The 21,059-nt window shown below is 52.5% G+C and overlaps 2 protein-coding genes across 5 annotated transcripts; both read right to left on the bottom strand.

Moving 5' to 3' along the window:
* Positions 1-244: 244 nt before the first annotated feature.
* On the bottom strand, positions 245-12,230 carry PPIH (peptidylprolyl isomerase H). 4 transcript variants are annotated; one of them, XM_062593522.1, is made up of 10 exons: positions 12,149-12,230; positions 11,346-11,410; positions 11,145-11,168; positions 10,991-11,035; positions 10,429-10,471; positions 9,219-9,311; positions 7,693-7,780; positions 6,860-6,900; positions 5,255-5,343; positions 245-1,238 (listed from the first exon to the last, which is right to left on the bottom strand). In XM_062593522.1, exons 1-9 carry the CDS (start codon positions 12,212-12,214, stop codon positions 5,275-5,277), a joined length of 534 nt encoding a protein of 177 aa, XP_062449506.1. In that variant the 5' UTR covers positions 12,215-12,230; the 3' UTR covers positions 245-1,238; positions 5,255-5,274. The 4 variants fall into 4 exon arrangements, 2 of the variants coding, with proteins under 2 accessions (XP_062449506.1, XP_062449505.1); XM_062593521.1 differs by lacking the exon at positions 245-1,238 and adding an exon at positions 3,456-3,653; XR_009960577.1 differs by lacking the exon at positions 6,860-6,900.
* Positions 12,231-12,475: 245 nt separating this feature from the next.
* Positions 12,476-20,937, bottom strand: CASP9 (caspase 9). The gene is made up of 10 exons (XM_062593713.1): positions 20,806-20,937; positions 19,461-19,674; positions 18,713-18,905; positions 18,556-18,607; positions 16,947-17,123; positions 15,916-16,005; positions 14,957-15,104; positions 14,209-14,388; positions 13,539-13,648; positions 12,476-13,012 (listed from the first exon to the last, which is right to left on the bottom strand). The coding sequence occupies exons 1-10, from the start codon at positions 20,935-20,937 to the stop codon at positions 12,920-12,922; spliced, it is 1,389 nt and encodes a 462-aa protein (XP_062449697.1). The 3' UTR covers positions 12,476-12,919.
* Between the last annotated feature and the right edge of the window lie 122 nt (positions 20,938-21,059).

Raw genomic sequence — 21,059 nt, 5'->3', positions numbered from 1 at the left:
GGACCGGGACCGGACCCCGTCCCGGGATGGCACCGGCACTTGCTCCAAAGGACCCGCCGGCGGCGTTTCGCCTGGCTTAAAAAACGTGGGACAAAGCAAGCGCGCGAGCCTGTCCCCAGCTCCAGCCCTCCCGCAGGAGCGGGATGCGATCCCAGCTCCCCCCAAAATTAATAATAATAATCAGGAGAAACGAGCCTGCAAGTGTCGATTAAGAGTAGAAAATAACGGATCTGGAGACATGACGAAGCTTTTTGCAACGTGTAATTACGGGCAGTTAAAGCGTTATAATCCAGCCCCGGAGAAACAGCGTGCTCCAGGGCACCGCTCGGCCCCTGGGCAACGGTGGCGGCAGAAGTGCCACCGCCGGCGTCCCCGCGGACCCGATCCCGGCGGGGCCTTCCACGGCAGGGAGGCCGCGGGCAGAGGTCGGTTGCCCTCTGCTCGCTCCCCGGGGCCGCGAGAGGAGAGGGGAACGGACCGGGCCTCGCGTGCTGCAACGCGGGAAGGCCCGGGCACCCGGTCGGGTTTGTGTTGCTCTCCAAGGAGCTGGTCTGATTACGGTTACTCAAGGTAAATGCCTCCTAATTGAGCCGTTTAAGAGCCAGGCTGTAGCCTCAGGTCAGAGGTCTCTTTACAACAGCCTTGCTTTTAATTAGCCCTGTCCTAAACATCCGGTCCTTCCTTCACAGGGCCACAGGAGGAGGAAGATGTGGGAGGCAGCATCTCCCTCAAAGGACCAGCTCGCCTTCACTGAAGCCACCTCATCCGGCAGGGAAAGCATCGGGGTGTTTTATCTTAGTGGAGCCTTGCTCAAATGACCGTCTTTTGTCTCCATCCCTTGTCTTTGCCGTTCAGCGTCTCGGAGAGACCCAAGAAAGCGTCCGTCAGACTCTCCAGAAGGAAGGTCCAGGGAAACCAAGCCGTCTTCTTCGCCGAGCATCCCCCTGGGACCAACAACTTCAGCATCGCTTTCCCCACCCCAGGCCAAAATCTTGAGCCTCGGATCCTGACGCTGCAGCAGCACCACAACCACAACCACCACCAGTGTCGCGTGGGGGGCACAGCAAGGCAGCACCGGTCGATCTGACAGTAATCCCAGACAAAAATAAAGGGACAGCTGATACAGGGCTTGATTAATGGCCTGTTTGAAAAGAGCACTGTAATTACTGCCAGCTGAGCAGGGTTTATGGACACAGGTCTCATCAGATCAACTTGTCTTCTCTGTGAGATCTCCAGCTCTGCCAAGGAAGGGAAGAGTTTTATTGCAATACACTTCTGCAGAGCATTTGCATCAGTATCATCACCCTGATTAAGAAACTAGAATGATATCACAACAGGACGATGCTTAGTAATAAAGTAAATTAATAATCAATTTAAAAATGTCTGAAAACGTAATGGCAAATGGGAATCCAGCATGCAAGAGACCCTACGAGGACTCTTGAGCTGTTGACCAGTTTTATCAAAGATTTAGAAGACGTTTTCAAATCTCCATGACGACACCTGCGAGGACATGAGGGCCTATGTGGCCTTCCCAATGGCTAGTGACTTTACTCTAGGACATGGCAATCTTTTGAGGTGGGGGCAACACAGCAAGGTTGAGAGCCTAACGTGATCCTCAGGTGAGTCAAGAGCCAGGCAGAAACACTGCCATATCCGCAATTTAAGCTGGAGATCAGAGAGAGAAGAGTGATCACAAGGTGGAAACATCTGCTCTACTGCAAGAGATTCCAGGATTTGTTTAGCATGAGATGGCTGAAGGGTGACTTCATCGTTGGGAATTAAACGTGAAACTGCGGCGTTTGAGAGAGCTTTCACCCTGCAGATGTGGAACAGCAAGATCCATGGGCTGGAAAGCTGAAGCTCGACACACTGAGAGTCAAAGACAGACGTGCATTTTTAAACAGGTGATACAATTAACCATTGGAACAACTTCCAAAGAGGTTGTGATGGATTTGCCACTGCTGGATATTAATTTGGGGAAGTCCTGTGACCAGTGCTATGAGGGAAGTGAGACTAGCTGATCGCAGCGATATAAATACATCAGGCTGTGGAAGCGCTGCTGAGCCTGGGCCCAGAAATAGGCTGGTTTCCCTGGTGAAAAAGGCATGGTGAATTTGAGTATCCCCAGCCAGAACTGCGACCCTCTGTGCTGCAGCTGGCAAAAAGAGCTCCCTTGAGCAGCCTGGAGCTAAGTTTGTGCCTCAGCCCCACAAGGAAGAGGTGTTTGAACCCGTTCCCCAAGCAGGAACAACAGGTGAGTTCATCTCTTTGGTCTCCACTCTCTCATGGCTATTAGCGGGGTCCAGTCTTCTCCTCCATGTGAGGAATTTCAAACCCTCAACTCATAGGAAAGAGCCCTACGCTGTTTATTGGGGCCTGGGGAGTAAAGGGATGGCTTGCTTTATGTTTCCTTCGTTACCTTATTTACCACAGGTAGGAGAAGGTGAGATGCCTTGGGCTGGAGAGGAGGGAGAGCGAACGTCCTCTGCAGCCAAGCAATCCCAGGAATTGGGACACAGAAATCCTGACAGCCAGAGCCTGCTCCAAAGACTTTAAATAGCCAGGAGATAAAAGAGCACGTCAAAGTTGTACTGGAGGATCTGCCCTCCAGTACGTTACTGCCTGCTGTCTAATACGCCCAGGCAACGCGCAAGCTAAGTGTGCAGATGGCTCCTCCCCGAGACAGCCCCGCACAATGCACCTTAGGCAAAGACCATAAAACCGGCTGCTGCCCAAGGAGCGATGAGGCACATCGAGATGGGCTGAAGCCGTTACACGTGACGGAAGAGACTCTATCCAACCTCCTTTATATTTCATCCGCCAGATGAGAAAACTCACCTTGGAGCTCAGCCTGCTGCAGGGAGATGAGCAGTTTTCCCACCAGCCTCCTGCTCTGCCACTAAGGGGAATAAGGAAGCCAGATTTCTCCTCCTGAAACGTAATTGTTCCCTGGGTCCCAGCCCAAAGGCCTGCTGTGATTGCTCCTAAAACACACGCCCTAAAACATACCATCTCCTTGACCTAGCATTGGGATGTGCTGGGGAGGTTTTACAAATGCTTGTTTACAACATAACTCACCTCTGGCTTTTGGTACCTCTACTGAGCCCAGCAAACTCGCACTGCTGAAGCCTTTGTGCCAAAGCTGTTTCTTGTGCTTCAATAAGCCTGAATGCAAGAGGTCCTCGAAAGTCCCAGGATGCCAAGAACCTCTCTGCCAGGCAGCCTTATTTACCAGACAGGAAAAGAGCTTGTATAGCATGGCTCTGCTGTGCTCCTCTCACGCCTTCAGGCCCCTTTTCTCCCCCATTTTGTGAATGCCCAGCAGCAATGCCCCTCAACACCACGCTTGGGGAACATCCCCTACGGAATAGGCCAGAAATAACGCACGTGGCTGAAGATGCTACAGCCCTGCTAGCCAGAAGAGTCTGCTCCCAAGCATGTTAACTGACATGCACTGCACGTTTAACAAAATGCTTTATTTACATTTCAACATGTAAAAAAAAAATAATCCAAAGAAACATGATAGATGCCATCTATTAAATAATTTCAGAAGAACATCAAGAACGCGGGTCTAGCCTGCGGAGAAGACTGGGGCAGTGGGAGAAGTGGAAATGCTCAGAGCCAGCACATGCCTCATCACCAGCAGAGGAGCACTGAAACAAAGAAGAACAGACAGCTCTGAAATGCCGGATTGCCATCCCTAAGTCATCCTACGAGCAGCGCGACTGTGCAGCAACAACACCAGGTCCCGCTACAGCAATGTTCAAGTGAGTAGTACTTGCTGCATGTACTAGCTCACATCAAACTTGTCTATGTGACCTAGGGCACCCAAAAGTCCTCCTAGGTCTCCCTTCCACACATTGCATCTACCTTGGGACCACCAGTGCCCACTTCCCTCTACTGCTTTTAAAGGAGCTCGACAATGAATTGATTTAGCTATCTGAAGCAGGTGAGAGGCAGCAGGATGCAGAAAGGCAATTCCCAAGACCTGGCTAGAAAGCAAGCAAGGTGACACCAGCCCCAGACCTAGAAGTGAAGTGGGGCTTCCAGTTGCAAGTGAAAGTTGACAAGAGATCACATACAGGAGCTTCAAACAGGAATGATCAACAGGTTTGGGCCAGGGGACAACCCTACAGGCTATCCAGCACAGGGGTCTACCCATCTGCAAGGGAGTTAGTTACTATGGTTATCCTCATCTTCAGAGGCATGTAAATGCCACAAAAGTGAACAGGAAAATGGAGGAACAGGTAAATTCCTTCTTGTCACTTCATCAAAAGGAGCTCCCAACTTTCTGATGTGCTGCAGATCTGAAAGCCTTTATTATGGCAGCGGGGATGCATCTTCATGAGTAATTCCAGATGTCTTTGGGAAAAATCATTTCATGGAAGGTCAAGAATTGTGTGGAGTCGCTTCTGTCACTGCCTGCCTGCTGAAATCTGAAAAATCAGCAACCAAAAGGCTAATACAGCAGATTTTTGACAAGCTGCAGCCTGACGCATTGAAATCTGGACAGATTTGTTTAAATGGCTGGGTTTTTTATGGTGAAGTGGGCGGACAAACGGAAGCAGAATACTGCATCTTAGCCTCAGCTCTGTCTCACGCCTATCAGTTTACTCAAAATGAAGCCTGACCAAGGGCCAGGCAGAGTGGAAGAGTCATAATAAACCCTGAAAATATCACCCTTTGGGTGAGGACAGTAGTATTTTTCTGAATTAAGGGGAGACTACGTAAACGTGATAATTCTTGGCCTTTCAGTGGAGGCAAGAGCACAGTCCCATGGCTGTGCTGAGCAAGGAGGTCTTCCTTCAGCACTTCTTCGTCCTTGCCTCTCCCACGTGACAGCCTGCAGGTCAAAGCGAACCCCTCCAGTCCCCCCAGACTGCCTGGGTAATACCAGCTTGTTTCCACTTGCAGCCTCCTTTCCATCGACTGGTTTTTGAAGTTGAGGCTTCAAGGCAGCCTAACCTCATCCAAGCCAGGCCTGCCATGACCCCGTCTTCCCCTCGGTTGCAGCTGCAAAATCCTGTTCCTCCCTTGTACTGCCTTTGGTACTTGGGCAGCTCAGAGGGAACCCAGTTCAGGGAATTGAACTGGCATAAAATAACTCTATTAGAGAAGAGTTTTGGGGTGGTTCAGTGAGCTAGATCAGCTCCCTGCAGGTTCAGATGAATGCAAAAACAAGTCAAGAGAAAAGCGCGGAGCACAACTGCCCACAGTTCAATTGCACCGGGTGCCGTGAAAGACAGACACTTACCACACTTCCCTTTGATTGCTTTACATTTCCCCACACTGAGAGATCACAACTGGCAGCTTGGGTTTGTTATTTGGACCCGTAGGCACATTCTGGGAACAAACGAATATATAACGTTACACATAAAAACACAGCGAAGCCAGTGTACAGGTACTTGAAGACTGACTGGGAGAGGTCCGTGCAACATCAGGAACGTGGAAATCTGGACTCAGCTCTGAGTAACTCATAAGCACCATCACACGTTTTGGCAAAGGATCCTGCCCTGAGCCCGCAAACCCTCTTTGTACACTCAGGTTTGGAATACAAACTGGATCTCAATGCTTTGAAAGGGAGGGAAAGAACAGAGCAAAAACTGGAGAGCTTCTCATGAGCTAACAGCAGGCATCACATCACTTGTGGCTGCTCTGGCTCAAATCTTTAAAGCTACTAATTACAGCTGCTGCAAGCAAAGTAAACTTGTATTTGTACAGACTGGGGAGCTATCAGAGATAGGCACAAAGCATCCCTAAAAATCAGGCAGCTGAACTACTCTTCCTGCTGGACCTGGCTGCTATTAAGTCTTACAATGTAAGTCTCTGATGTATTTTCTTTAATTTGCCCCTCGCTGCGGTGACTTGCATCCTACAAAGCAGGACACCATGTTCCTTCCATCAGTGCCCACAGAAGTGCTTTTGGCAAAGGGAATCTGCAAGGGATATCACCTCTTTCATGTGCAGCCACATGGTAATTTCTTTTCCAGTCTGGCAATGCTACACCTCCAATTAGCAGTATGATGCACTGTGTAACTACACCATTTAGGCAGCTAGTGAGTAAGCCCAACATAGTTCACTTACGAAAAACAATCCCTAAAAGAGGGCTCGCAGCAAGTGGATTGTACCGTGCTCTCATTTCTTGCGTGAGATCTTGCCTCAATACCAAACAGTTTTCAGCTCTGTTTTCTCCCCGCTTCTCGGATTTTCCGATAGCAATCAGAGCCCCTGGGTGCATTTCCTCACCCACGAGAAGAGCGCGCGTACAGTTAGCACTGGCTATTCTGGGGAGCACGGTGCTGATTGATTAAATTTACTGACTATCCTGCCGTCACACCCAGTCACAAGTTATTCCAAACAGGGTAGCAGCCATCACCCCGGGTGTATTTATCTGCAGCTCCTAGAAGCCCAACAGAGGCCTTGTTCAATTTTTCATAGAAATGCTGATCACAGATGAGCTGAACTGATGATTTAGCTTCCATGAATAATGCCATGCAATGACACAGAAGTGATCCGCTCTGCATTCTTGTTTGAGTTGCTGAGGGAACAACTTTTCAATTCAGCTTCACGAACAAACCCAACGCGTTGCAAATAATGTCACGAGAACACAATCCCTGCTCAAAAACAAAGTAGCCATCACAGAGGCACAGCATTTCTAAAGTTAATCTATATGACACAGCCTCTGCCTCGACAGATCTCCTATTATTTTATGATGACAATTGATAATACCATTTACCATCACTAGTATTCCCTGCTATCCTGTACACAGGCAGTGCGAGAGAATAGAACAATCCTTGTTTCTCCCCCACGTTATTTTCCAATGTGGACATTCAGAGGAAAAAAGCCAAATTCAACTTACTTCAATTTTTCTCATGACTAACAGCCCATCGATGATTTTACCTAGAATGGGAAAAAATATCCAGTTCAATAGGACCTATTTTCACCTTCTCCGGCTCCCAGTTCATCACATCTACATGAACTCTTGTTCTTCCAGAAAAGCCTTGTGCAGTGTGCAGCAATTTGGCGCTCTGGGCTTTGTCACTGCTCTCTAAACAATCCTTCTTCAAGCATTTTCCGCGTTCAGGACAGAATAAGCGCATTTTCCCAACCCAAGGATGGCACGTGTGTAAAAATCTCTGTTTTGAGACCTACCTTTGTCAGTTGTGTTGAAATATAGCACAAGCTACATCTCCATCAATATGACATTTGCAGTAATGCAAAATTGACAATGACTAACTTCAGCGAGTCTTAAGAATTGGAAGTAGTGGTAAGAAGTAGGATGTTGGCTTAACGCCAGGCCTTGAAGTCCGACTCAAGAGGCAGTAGACAAAAAGTGAGCAGACGTGGTTTTGAAAAGGTCACTATCTAAAAACCTCCCCCGAAAGCTCAGTTTGGGGCCAATCCCACTCTCTGACAGTAGAGAGGAAGGTATTCCGTCACCCATCTATCCCTCTGCACTGGCACAACTTACACGGTCACACGATATACTGATCCAGGAACTGATTTGGATTAAAGCTAACCTGGGGGAAAATGTTTCATTTTCACAGTGACCCATCTCAACATCTGGCTGCACAAATACCTCTGCCTGCATGAGGAAAAGGGAAGGAACAAGCAGTCTGTGTTTCTTTTAGCAGCTGGGCCACGGAAGATGTCCACAAGCAGGTATACCAGGCCTGCACTGCAGGTACTCACCAAACACAACGTGTTTCCCATCCAACCAGTCGCATTTGGAGCATGTAATGAAAAACTGACAGCCGTTGGTACTCGGACCACTGTTTGCCTGGGAGTTGAATATAAAAATGCTCAAAATTAGACCTTCCCAAAGCTGAAGGCATCTCAAATAGGAAAGAGATAGGAAAGAGCTGTTGTTCTCAAGCTAGCCTGGGGTTATTTTTAACTTCTTGCTACGCAAACCAAAGGAAACAAGATACACATCTGCAGGAGAGCACATTGTGCTGGGACGTGGCACATCACCAAGTCTGGTCCCGCCAGTGCTTGTAAAAGCCAAGTCACCAACTTACATTCGTACAAAGGCATGATCAGCACAAGGGTGTGCTGAAACCCAGACTTTCGAGCACGTTCCTGAAAAAACGCTCAACATTCTGGTGATTACTGACTGACTTTGTAGGTGGCCTCAGAATAAAAAGGTTTCTGTTTGAATTACCAGGATGACAAAGCCAACAATGATATTGGCACACGGCTGACAGGAACAGTGTGATGAGGGGGAGCAATTCACGCTTGAGTGCTAGACCCAGAGCATTCATCCTCTGCTGGGGAAACATATCTGCAACTCCTAAGGCCACTGTGATTTTTCAAAGCTCTTTTGCCAACCAAGTTGTACGAGAGCACGCTCCTGTGCTGACAAGCGAGTCGCACAAGTCCTGCAGCTGCACGGCTGCGCAGGACATGGGTCAGACAGAATCTGCTCCTTAGCGCTAACCAGCTTCGGAACGGCTTGGACAGCCCCCAGTTTGGTCCAGCAGGATGATTCTGGAGCCGTGGTGCTTCAACATAAAGCCCAAAATACTGTCATGGTATCCTCGCTCCCGCTGCTTGCTTAGATGTTTCATGACACCTCCTTTTGGGCCATGCTTTGAACTGAATGAATAACTGATCCAAATGGTAAAAGCCCAAAGCAAATGTTTTTAAGGGCAGGGCAGCTAGAAGAGCTGGGGAACAAACAGTTGTGGAGAGGCACACTTAAGCACTGGCCCCAGTTGTTTTTGTTGCAAAAAATAGTGTATGGTTCCTACCAAACAACATGTAACAGTTGCAGTTTCTCCTACTATGTTGAGCAGGAAGTATACATTACAAAAGATACCATGGTAACATTGCTATGGCTTTGAAGCTCCCAAATCTGTTTGTTTCATCTTGCTGCAAGTCAGCATTCAACAGTGGTATCAGGGGAGGGGGGAAAAAAATCCACTTGCTGCAGTACAAAATCTGCAAGAATCAAGTTGTTCTAAAAGCAGATCAAACCAAGCCTGCCCTGGAAACTCCAAGATGGAAGGACTTTTGCAGGATCAGGACTTTTGTGTTGCTCAGTACATTACTCCTTTAGTTATCTTCTGGCTAGTATTAACAGTTGGTCTTTCCAATCTGGAAGCCAATGGTACAGATTTTTGTTGTGTGGCCCATAACTTCTACATTCAACAGAAAGGCACAGAGAAAGTGCCAAAAACTTTTTAGTCTCATGATTTTCACTGTTTCACGCTTACCATAGAGAGCAGACCAGGAGCAGAGTGTTTGAGCTTGAAGTTCTCATCTGCAAAGGGACCCCGATATATACTGGCTACTCCAGTGCCATCTCCCTGCACGAGAAAAGCGCCCAGTCAGCGACAGCGTTTGTCCCGTAGCATGAATTTAAAATCCCCTAACAAAAGGGCGTTGTTAAACTAAGCCCCAAATTTGATGCCGTGCTGCCATTTAAACGCCACCCGTGAGCCCGTTCGGACGTTTCATCTCTGAAGAGTAGCAGCGATCTGTTTCTAATGACGCAGTGCATGATGTGTCACCCCTACGTCAGGTGCAAACCCGAGCTCAGCGCCGCAGGCCTGGCAGGGTCGAATCCAAGCCTCCAGGAGCGAGGTGGAGGCCGTGCAAGGCCCAGCACGGAGCCGGGCGCTCCAGGGAAAAGCAGAGGGGAGATGGGGCCCCAGGCTGGGGCGACGAGGAAAGCAGAGGCAGTCATGTGGGAAGAGATGGGTGACAGTGCACTTAGCTATTTCACCTTATTTTCGACAACTTTACTGCAAACGGGGAAGCGATCCCTCCGTTTGGTTTTTAGCGGATCCTGTCTGCAAAGGCACGGCTCGTGCCGGAGGCCTCCCTGCCCTTTTCTCCAGTGTTGCAGGAAGACTCTCGTACGGAGCAGAAGGACCTGAGCTGGGTCCCTTCAGCAGCGCAGCCTTAACGGTGCTGCAAGGAAGAAGCCTTCAGGGGAAGCCGCAGAAGTAACGTACACACGTACCTCAGACAGTCAGTTAAATTTTACTATTCTGACAGTAATTTCCCTTTCTGCGATGATTTAATGTTTGCTTCAACCCCCTTTTCCTTCTGCCCTGCTGTATCTTGTCTCCCTTCACTGCCTTTACCACTTGCAGCTCTGCACCTTTTGCTCTGCTTGCCTGGTCTCTGCTTCTTTTACTGCTGCTGCCTGTGGTTTATTCAGGCCGTCAGCTACGAGCAGGAACGTGTCCCCTATGTCAGGGCCCAGCGTAACCATCCTCGGTCCCCAGGTAGCTTCATAATAATTGTAATTAATAAGCTACAAATGTCAGTGCAACCTGTTAAGCTTGCTGAGCTTCAGTGGAACCAACAATCTTTTCTATTTTGAGACAATTCACTAAAAACAGAAGTTAATTTGGAAGAAAGAGTTGCATATTGTACGAGGCAGAAAGAGTACAAAAGAAATACAGAAGTACGTACGTTTACGAAGTCACCTCCTTGGATCATGAAATCCTTTATTACCCTAAAAATAGTAAAACGATACTTATTTCTCCATCAAAAAACGCCTTAAGCAGCTTACTATGCCAGAAGAAGGAGTTATTTCACACAGCCAAAAAAAAAAATCACTAGTCTGTAAATACCTGTGCTGTAAAATCTGTGCTGAATATTAACTTCTGTCTGGTAGAAAGTAACTGGGGACTCCCTGCTGCTAAACACACGACAGAGATTAGGTGATACGTGCAAGGACATAAGCCCTGACCTGGCACCAGGAATGGGGGGGGGGACGCCCTGCAAAGCGACCCCCACGAGTCGACTCCAAAGCTCCAAGAAGGCCACGGTTTCCCTCTGGAATAGCCGAGAGGGATCCCAAACCCCCGAAAGGACAGACCCGGCAGAGGCTCTAGAAAGAAGCCGCCAGCGGCGGCCCCTTCTCCGCACTGAAAAAATACCTCCCAGGCTAACACCGCCGTCGAAGCAGCCCTCAAAACCACGCCCGGCCCCCACGCCGCTATTTAGGCGTCTAAACCAAAGCAGGAATTACCTGTGGAAAGTGCTTCCCTTGTAGCCTATAGGGACACCGTCCTTCCTGCGAGCGAATGAGAAGGAAAATGGGTATCGCGACGCCAAACCCTCCCGCCGCGCGACCTGCTGCTGGCGCCGTTCACGCTACGTAAAAGGAGAATCTGAGCACGTACCTGAATTCACCCGTACAAAACTGCCTGGAAAAGAAAAAAAAAAAAAAAAAAAGCACAAAGCGGTAGAGCGCGAAGAGCCGCGCTCCGATCCAGAGGGAAAACGGAGGAGGGCCGGAGCGCTGCGGCTTTGGGCTGCCCCGGGCAGGGGTGGGGTGGGGAGGCCACGGGGGGCCCGCGCCGGCGGCGCCGGCTGCCCCTCACCTGAAATTCTCTGCGGTTTTGGGCACCACGTCAGCGAACAGCTCGATTTTCATGCGACCGACCTCCTGGGCGGGGGGGTGGCGTCAGCTCAGCCTGCTACCCCCTCTCCCTCCCCCCCCCCCCCCCGCCACCCCCAAAACTGGTCTCGCCACGTCCCTCCCCTGGCACCAGGGCAGCTCCCTCCTACCGCAGCCCCCTCCCCACGCAGCCCCTGCCCCCCATGATGCCCCCTCCTTGATTATCCCCCCCCATAAACCGCCCTCCCCTGTTAAAGCCCTCCCTGCCGCAAAAGCCACGGCAAAATCCCCCTCCCCCACGACCCCCCTGCCCCACAAAAGCCCCCTATAAACCCTCCCTTTCCCCACAGTCTCCCCTGCGACCCCTCCCAAACCCCTTCTACAGCCCCCCAGAAACCCCCCTCCCTCCTCCACGAGCCCCCTACAAAAACCCATGACCACCCCCACAAAAGCCCCTCCCCCATGAAACCCCCTCCCCCACGACCCCCCAAACTCCCCAACCCCCCTACGAACCCCGCCTCCCCCACGACCCCCCAAACCCCCCACGTCCCCCCTCAAAACCTCCCTCCCCCACGAAACCCCACGACCTCCCAAACTCCCCAACCCCCTCCACGAGCCCCCTACGAACCCCGCCTCCCCCACGACCCCCCAAGACCCCCCACGTCCCCCCCACGGAAGCTGCTTTCTCACCACCTCCCACGAACACCCGCTCCCCCCGCCACGAAAGCCCCGCGCAGCCCCTCGCTCCGCTGCCCGCCCGGGGCGCGGAGCCGCAGCCCGACCCACCTGCCCGCCGATGGAGACGTCGAAGAAGACCACGGGGTTGTTGGGGTTGGAGGCCAGCACCGCCATGACGCCCGCGCCCGGAAGCGGAGGCAGCGGAAGCGGAAGCAGCCGCAGCGGAAGCGGAAGCCGCCGCGGCGGAAGCGGAAGTAGGCCGCGGCGCGCAGTGGGGAGCGACGAGGGCGTCGGGCGCCGCGGCCCGGCTGGGCCCCCCCAAACCGCCCCGGCCCCCCCGGGCTCTTCGTCTCCTTTGCCCCCCAAGTGCAGTGCCGAGGTGCGGGCTCAGTCACACAGATGCAACACGAGGCATTTCCTTGTTTTCAGTGTTTTATTGAAAAAGAGAAATACCCGTTGTAAAACGCCCCCCCGCCCCCGACACTAGTGTTCGGCTCAGTTACTCGTTACCCGGACGACACAAACATCGTAACCACCAGCCTAAAAAGCCACGTTTTGCAGTAAAACGCTGTGCAGTCGCCGCTGAATTCCTGCGAGCTGGCGGCGCCGCCCTCTGCAAACAGGCCCCAGGCCTAGGGCAGGGGAGTCCTCCAAACACCCCTTCTGCGCCCCCAGCGCTTCCTAGCGGGAGACCGGCAGCCCGCGTCTTACTGCCGATTCACGGGAATCGCAGCATTCGCAAAGTCCCGTTACTCGAGGCGAACATCTCCGCGGACGCAGGCCGCCAGAAGCACCGATTCCGAGTCGCGGCGGGCGCAAGCTTCGTCCAGCCTCAGGGAAGCGATTCTCGGGTTCGGCAGGGACCTCGAAGCCCAGAAGTCATTTGTGCATGAAGAAGAACTTTTTCCGGAGGAAGTTGAAACAGCCTGGGATCTGCTTGTACCTGCCCTTGGCAGATACGGCGTGCGCCACCTGAGAACAGAGGGCAGCAGCTGCAGACTCGGGCTGCGCTTTTCCGATTCACACGCTCCGGTGCGACCCTTTTGTAGGGAGCGACAGCGACGCAGGGAAGCGAATAGGATCCTCCATCCTAAGGAGGAGGAGAGAGCAAGCAGCTCTTCCAGAACGGGATCACTTTTGCTGGCAAAAGCAAAGGGGACTTGAGAGAAACGCAGGGCAAGAGACAGCTGCGGATCGGATCTTGCAGGAACTCTCGAACCCTTTTCAAGCAACCCATTTAGAGTAGGTCAGGCTCTACCTGCTCTGAATCAGTGGTCGCTTTGCCACCAGATGCCAAAGGAGAACAGCTGTAGGGGGAAAACTGCAGGGACCCCCTTCACTGCACCTCCAACGAGCATCCGCAAACTGAACGCTCAGAGTCATCGCTCGTTTTATAAACGGAGGCCTCAACACCTCGACAGAATACGGCTCAGAATACGTCCTTCGTTACGTTTGTCTCTTTATATACATATATATATATATATATATATATATTTACCCGCAGTAACATATTCAGCAGGTCTTCGGAATGGGCGTATCGGTCCAGCACATCGTCCAGCGTTTCCACGTACCACGAGCCGCTCAGTCTGTCCCTCCAAGAGACAAAACCTTAGGAGAAAGGCCGAGAAAGTTGTTTCTGAAGTCAGAAATCTCACTGAATTAAAGAAACTGCCTGGAACGCAGGTTCCGACAGAGACAGTCCCATAACTTTGGGGATGAATCGTGGCCTTTTCTATTCAATTGCCAAATCATCTGAAACAAGTCAAAAGCTCTTTAAGCCTCAATTGCTTCTACTTGTAAAATAACATTAAAAACCTGCTCGCCTTTGCACAAGAGGAGGCTCGCTCGCTGTTAACGAAGGGCTACAAAGCGCACCGCGAGCCTGTGGATCGTCACTGTCCTTGTAGCACGACTAACGGCGACTAATGGCAACGCATAAAATCACAACACAGTTGTTCAACTCTCAGCGGCTTTCTGCTACAGATCGTCAAGTTATTTACAGCTTTGCTCGTATTTCGCAGGCAAAGTGGGGAAAAAACAAGGTAGTCTTACGTTACCCAACACCCTAGGTGCAGAACTAGGAAGACAGCCCGAGCGCAAGTCTAGCGCCGCTGCTTATGGCACAAATTAGTCTTTACCAGGCAAGTGATTCACATGGAATACCTCACCTGGAAAAGTTGAATAGGACACCAAGATGTCACTGGGTGTGGGCAGACTGGCTACGGCATCGGGCTCGTCTAAGGCACCTGATGAAGCCTGAAAAGGGGTTGCATCGAACTCTGCAGAAGCCCTGGGAGCTTCGTCTCCAGGTGAATCGGATTCCACTTCAAAGCCTTGATCTTTTTGCTCTGCAGAATTGGCAAAAGGAAAACCTCACAAATTCATCTTACAACTAAACAGCCACACAGCCTATATTAAAAAAAAAAAAAAAAAAAGGAGAGAGAGAGAGAAAAGCCCTCCAACAAAACAGAAAGCTTTTCTGCTTTTTGGCTATGCTGGTTGAGTCAGAGCCATGAAGCAATCTAGCATTCACGTGAATGCCCTCAGTCTGTTCTTCCTAACTAACCTCATGACTAAATACCTTACTAAACACGCAATCAGCGTAGTCAGTGTGCACATCTGCTGCAAATGCTCCCTGCCTCCTGTCCCACATCTCCTAAAATGCAGTCAAGTTGTTCCAACACATGACAGTTGGTGTTATCCTCCCAGGAGATTCTCATGCCCCAGTCCTTAGACTCAAATTGCGTTAGCAGTAACAATATGTGGCCAAGAATAAGAGAAGTCAGCTGGAGAGAAAGACAGCAGCACAACATGCCAAAGCCTAACTAAATCCCCCAAACCCGCTTACACTTACATGGTTACACCATTGCTTGCACTGACAGCTTGAGCACTACCAGAGCTAAAACAAAGATTCACCTCCACCACAGGCCTGGATGAAGAAGAGTTTGGGTTTTCCTCTCAAACTCGGGCAGTGGGACCCATTGAAATAGTTCACAATCTTTTCAACTGGAATGGCTTTTCCATCTGTTCCATAAATCCCTCCAGGAAACTGAATATGGCTTGTCTGAAAGAACAAAATCCGATACCTATTAATGCAACAGGACAGGTGAGTTCTGAGGGAACCAGTTTCTGACCGAGCACTCTCTCTTCTGTCTCCTCTTAGCATAGTTACTAGGCTAAACCTCAGTTCCGATACTCATGAGAATTCAGGCACCAGGTCAAGGCAAAGGCATGCCCAGGAGACATTTAAAATGCATTAAACGAGGGAACTTGGATTTCTGGGAATATCAAACTCCTATTCTGCCTCCTCCTAAAAAATCGCCTTCCTCTCCTTGTACTAAGGCCTCCAACTTGTGATAAATAGTCTTTACTGCTGCTGACGACTCCCTCATGTTACAGTCAGGGAGGTCAGAGTTGAAGAAACAGGAGGGAGTCAGCGACTACGCTGTGAAGGTTATCGTTAGCCCCATTTGCTATTTTGGCTGTCATTTGGTTCTGAATCATATAGCCTGACTTGAGAAGCTTACAACACCTGCCTGAAGGGCACGAGATCCTCAGAAAGGCAACACTGGATCAGGCGGACAGAAAAACCTGCGTTTCCTTTCACCCAGGTAGGAAAATACATCTCACCGCAACGTACTGCGGCAGCGAAACAACCATCCCATCAGCCACGACAGAGCACTTGGCTCCCGTCTTGCTCTGCTGCGGCGCGCTGCGCCTTCCTGCCAGGTTGCCCACGGACACAGGCTTCCTCCTTTGCCTCAGCGGGGAGTGGGAGCACCCAGGAAACGGCCTGGGCAGGCAGGAACTGTCTCGGAAACGGGTGCGCCACATCCCACAGAGCGGGAAAGGAGGGAGAAGTGCCACAAACCCACCTGACAGCCATGGGAAAGGATCACCACGAGGCAGCAGTCCAAGGCGCTGTGGTCCAGCCTCGCCAGCTTCCGCAGCTCCCAAACAATTTCCTGCACGCAAAACACCCCGGTAAGAGTTTGCAAACGGTACGTCGGCCACAGCTGACTTCCGGGCACCGCCCTCATCCTTCGCTGTCTCTCGTGGCTGCGCCGCTCGCAAGGATCCCGCTGATCTCCCCGGGCATCGGCGAACACCGTGCTTGCACGCGGGCTTGCTCGCTTCTGCACGCTGCTCAAGCCTGACACAAGAAAACTCGTGATGAAGAAGAAAAGGCCTTTTCGCTCCTCCCTATCTGTTTACACCTGCCACACCTTTTAAGCCAACAAACATATTCAGGTTAATAGTTGGGACAGGAAGTTGGTTGTTTATGCTGCTCCCTGTCCAGCAGAAGCGGGGTAACACGCACCCTAATTACGGGCAGCAAAACTCACCATCTGACAGTAAGTTGTTGTGCACTTCTGCTCTCATTCAGCGTTGGCTGCTTTACCAAAACAGATTTCCTTCGTCACTGCATTCCTCACAACGCAGCAACGTCGGCGTAATGGATTTACGCGTGATTTATCGAATGAAACGTGCTGTTTCTGATTAAAGGGGTGGGGGGCAAATAGCTTTGTTTTAGTTTCAGTGGCTGCTCCGGGTGACTAAGTGCCCTGCTTAAATTCAAGTAACAGATGAGTCACGTACAGACAGACACAATAAAACAGAGGCTGTGTCAGAGCTATCAAATAAATACAACCTCCCAGATTTCCCTATAAATCACGTTCAGGAAACAAAACTCAGCTAGAAGGGTGTAAACTTGCAAGGCTCTTTTCCCTTCTGCAATTGCAGCGTGAAACGAAACAGGACGTGACAGTGGATTATTTCTTTAGGCGCCACGGGTGGGGGTTTCCGATGCGCGGTTAACACAGAGGTACGTTCTGTATCGTGGTCTCATCGCTCTCAGATACTCATTTCTCACCCCTCTGGGCGAGCTAGATGCCGCCAGCTTTACCTGAGCTTTGAGATCCTGCCGAGTCAGGACACTGAAGTGCAATGACTTGAAACGTTTCTCCAGTTTCTCACAGTCTATGTTGGAGCCAGTTCGAGTTGACAGCTCGGAGTCTCTGCTGAAGTTGACGTTGTTGAGGATCAGGCAGTATCCGCAAGGATCTGCTTTCAGATCATAAACCTGGCACATACAAGCCCACAGGAGAACTTTTAGCAGAGGCTCCATCAAGCATCCTCTTACTCAGAGCATTTGCTGGCTGATCCAGAGGAATGCAACACAAAATTGAACCAAAGTCTTTACAAGAGCTCATTTCACAGCTTTTCTGTTCTCCACGTGTACATTATGTAATAATGCAACTGGGGAACACAAAACCTGCCAAATCAGGCACAATCTTGGCAGAGTTTGTTTTTTTTTTAAAACAAAAAAAACAAAAAAAACCAAAAAACATACAGCATCTCCAATAGCAGATTCAGATTTTGGGGTGTCTTACAGGCATTATCAGCAAACCTCACCACGAGAGCCTGGCGGCGTGGGCACATTACCGAGGTGTCGAGGGAACAGGTAGATAAAAGCTCATGGAAGCCTCACGATTCACCACCAGCTACAGCACAGCAGTTTTGAGAGGGCTTTGCAAACGCTCGCGCTGCCCGAGCCTTGAGCCCTAACGCGTACGCGGCCAACCTGCTCGTTCAGCGTCGTGCGCGAGCGAGCTGTGCGCTGCTGGAAGGCGACTCTGTAAATGCCCGTCTGTGTTAGCGATTCCCGCCTCACCGCAAGCCTCCGAACACACAGGGGCACGCGGCACACGTTCGTTGTCGTTTTCCTTATTTACATTTTCAACAACCAAAGTCAAAACACCACTTTACGGACAACACGCAAGTTAGTGCGTTGGGTAATTACTGCTTGTCTTACTAGAAACTGTTCAGGCAAAGCATTCAGCTCTGTGTTAGGTTATTTGGGTTACAGCTGTGGCAAACCTAAGGAGGAATTGGCTAATGATTGACCTGCTCTGAGCTGATCTGCCCAGTTAAAAGTTGCATCAGCCTCAGAGCGCTTGTTCAGATAACAGGAAGCAAGAACCAGCTGTCGCACGGCCATTTCCCGCTAGTCGCCCACGGAGCAGAAATCCTTTACGTAACACAGAACGCTTTGAGACAAACGAACCAGAATTTAACTCGGTGCTGTTTGCTGGTCAGCAAGCAAAGCCTGCATTGCCTGGGGCATCTCACCTCCAGTTCCACCCCCGCAACAGCGCAAGCTGAACTCTGCGAGTGACAGAAGAAAACAGCCACCTCATCTTTACCTGCTGGAGCTGCCTGGCAAGGAGCCAGGCAGCCACAGCAGCAAAGGAGCTCTGTGCCGCAGGACTCGGCTGGTCTGAATAGTGTTTTAAGCCCTACTAAGCTTTTTCTGGCAGTAAACTCTCTGCCCCACAAGGAAGAACACCCAAATAGCTTAAACCTTTCTCCTCGTCTTTTTAATTTCTTAAGCACAAGCTCCTCTGTCACCTTTGCAAATAGCATCCCAAGAGGAAGGGTGGCAGAGGAAAAAAGAAAACTTCAATACAGTGAAAACACTCCTCCACCCCGCAAAATACCACTAGAGGACTAACCAGATCGGAGTTCCTCCTCAAGCTGTCAACAGCTGAGCCTACAACACACAAAAGAGAAAGGATTATTTAGCCTTCCACACTCATTAACGAGATGTTTTACCTGTTCTTCGTGGGATTAACATCAGTCCTGCGCTGTCATCCGAGACGCAGCAGCTACACAGAGGAATTGCCCCCCTTCCCCGTGCTGGAAGGCGTCTGGAGACGCGTGGCCAAGACGGCCGGGGAACCGAGAGGCGGCCGAGAGCTCCGGCCGTCGGAAGACCGCTCACCCCTGGGCGCTGCAGGAGGCGTTCGAAGTCTGTCGCTCACGTCTTGAACCGGAACGGGGACGCGCTCCAAAGCGCTCGCACCTGTAACGGCGCAGGACAGTCAGGCCTCACGTTCTGCCTCTTCCAACGTCACGCAAGAGGCGGACGTACATGACAACCCAGGATTCTCGGGGGAGCCCAAATCAACCGCTTCGAGCTGAAGCTATGTTTTTGCAAGGGGGAGATATGGCATCACTTCATTTTCCTTTCCTTTCCAAAGGGTTCGGTAGACTACGTTTCTCGTTACAACCGTACGAGCTGGATCTGCAAACAGATTCAGCAGAGCTTGAGATGGGAACAGCGAGGACATGGCAAAGATCCGTTCTCAGCAAGGCAGCGCGGAGGTTACAAGCAAAGAGAAAAGGAGAATAAAGTTCTCGCCGCCACCGGCACGCAGCTCGAGCTTGAAAGCTTCCGCTGCTGGATAGCGGGACTTGCTCCCCATAACTCTGCATAATCATCTCTACAGTCTGTGATATAACTAAATCAAGACTTCGCAGACTATCAGCCAGCCTGTTGTTTTTCTACAGAAATAGGGTTTCCAGCCCGTCCCATCCTGCCGTTCGTTAGTAAAACGACCATTTTGCCAATACTAACTTTTCTCGCGCGTCTCTCCACCCACGTCCAGTTCGACGGGCGTCACGTCCGCCGGCTGCCCCAGCGGGAGCTCGCAGGCCTCGCTCAGCAGGTCTGCGAGCTCACCCTGCCCGGTGTCCCGCAGGATGGAGACGAAGGTCGGAAACGCTTGCTTCCCTCGCGTCTCCAGGTCGATGACCAGCTGCCGGGCTTGCTCTCTTCGGGTGCCGGCGCTCTGCGGAGGGGCAAAGCCGGGACGTGGGGCGCTCGTCCCGGGGCGAGGGGCGCTCGCAGGCCGACCCCGCGGCCCCCCCCCCCCCCCCCGGGACTCCCGATGTCACGCGATACCGCACAGGACGCCAGCAAGGGGGCGGCGGGGACCCCGGGCCTGGCCCTGGGGATGGGGGGGGCAGTGGGGACATTGACCCTGGAATGGGGGTGGGGGGGCAATGAGGACCCTTGGCCCTGGGATGGAGTTGGGGGGGGGCAGTGGGGATCCCAGACCTGGGATCGGGGGGCAATGGGGACCTCGGGCCTGGGATAGGCGAGGGGAAATGGGAATCCCAGGCCTGGGATGAGGGGGCAGTGGGGACCCCAGACCCAGCCCTGGGGCTTGGGGGGGGCAATGGGGACCCCAGACCCGGCCCTGGGGATGGGGGGGAGGCAATGGGGACCCTGGGCCAGAGATGGGGGTGGGCAATGGGGACCCCGGGCCTGGGATGAGGGGGGAAATGGGGACCCCAGACCCAACCCTGGGGCTTGGGGGGGGGCAATGGGGACCCTGGGCCAGAGATGGGGGTGCAATGGGGACCCCAGACCCAGCCCTGGGGCTTGGGGGGACAATGGGGAACCTGGGCCTGGGATGAGGGGGGCACTGGGGACCCCAGACCCAGCCCTGGGGTTTGGGGGGGCAATGGGGGCCCCTGGCCTGGGATGGGGGGGCAATGGGGACCCCGGGCCCACCCCTGGGGCTGGGGGGGGGGCAATGGGGACCCTAGACCCAGCCCCGGGGTTTGGGGGGGGGTCAATGGGGACCCCAGGCCTGGGATGGGGGGGAAATGGGGACCCCAGACCCAGCCCCGGGGTTTGGGGGGGGGTCAATGGGGACCCCAGGCCTGGGATGGGGGGGGAAATGGGGACCCCAGACCCAGCCCCGGGGTTTGGGGGGGTCAGTGGGGACCCCTGGCCTGGGATGGGGGTGGAAATGGGGACCCCAGACCCAGCCCCGGGGTTTGGGGGGGTCAGTGGGGACCCCTGGCCTGGGATGGGAGGGCAACGGGGACCCCAGACCCAGCTCTGGGGCTTGGGGGGGGCAATGGGGACCCCAGTCCCTGGGATGGGGGGGGCGAGGGGGCCCCGGGCCCACCTGCAGCTCCTCCACCATGGCGCGGGTGAAGACGCCGCGCGCCTCCAGCGGCGCCCAGAGCGGCGCCACCCGCAGCGCCGCCACCAGCCGCACCCGGCAGCGCCGCAGCGCCCGCCGCCGCGCCTCCTCCATGCCGCCGCCGCCGCGATCCCGCCGGCCCCCGCGCGCCGCCGGAAGCCGGCCGCGCGCCGTCTCTATGGTGACGGCGGCCGGGAAGGAAGGGCACGCCGGAAGCGGCGGGCGGGCGGGCACGC

This window comes from Rhea pennata, chromosome 22, assembly GCF_028389875.1.
Source record: "Rhea pennata isolate bPtePen1 chromosome 22, bPtePen1.pri, whole genome shotgun sequence".
In the NCBI taxonomy this organism is placed as follows: domain Eukaryota; kingdom Metazoa; phylum Chordata; class Aves; order Rheiformes; family Rheidae; genus Rhea; species Rhea pennata.
Note: the sequence above shows the minus strand (reverse complement) of the source record. Positions and strands in the feature narration are given on the sequence as shown.

Coding starts and splice junctions, on each gene's coding strand:
- PPIH (XM_062593522.1), bottom strand. CDS start 12,214: ATGGCGGTGCTGGCCTCCAACCCCAACAACCCCGTGGTCTTCTTCGAC. Junction 11,411..12,148: donor ACGTCTCCATCGGCGGGCAG/GTGGGTCGGGCT, acceptor CCCCCCGCCCAG/GAGGTCGGTCGCATGAAAAT. Junction 5,344..6,859: donor TAGTCATGAGAAAAATTGAA/GTAAGTTGAATT, acceptor GTTTGTTCCCAG/AATGTGCCTACGGGTCCAAA.
- CASP9 (XM_062593713.1), bottom strand. CDS start 20,937: ATGGAGGAGGCGCGGCGGCGGGCGCTGCGGCGCTGCCGGGTGCGGCTG. Junction 18,906..19,460: donor TGGAGAGACGCGCGAGAAAA/GTTAGTATTGGC, acceptor GCGCCGTTACAG/GTGCGAGCGCTTTGGAGCGC. Junction 13,013..13,538: donor TGCTGAATATGTTACTGCGG/GTAAATATATAT, acceptor CTCTGTTCTCAG/GTGGCGCACGCCGTATCTGC.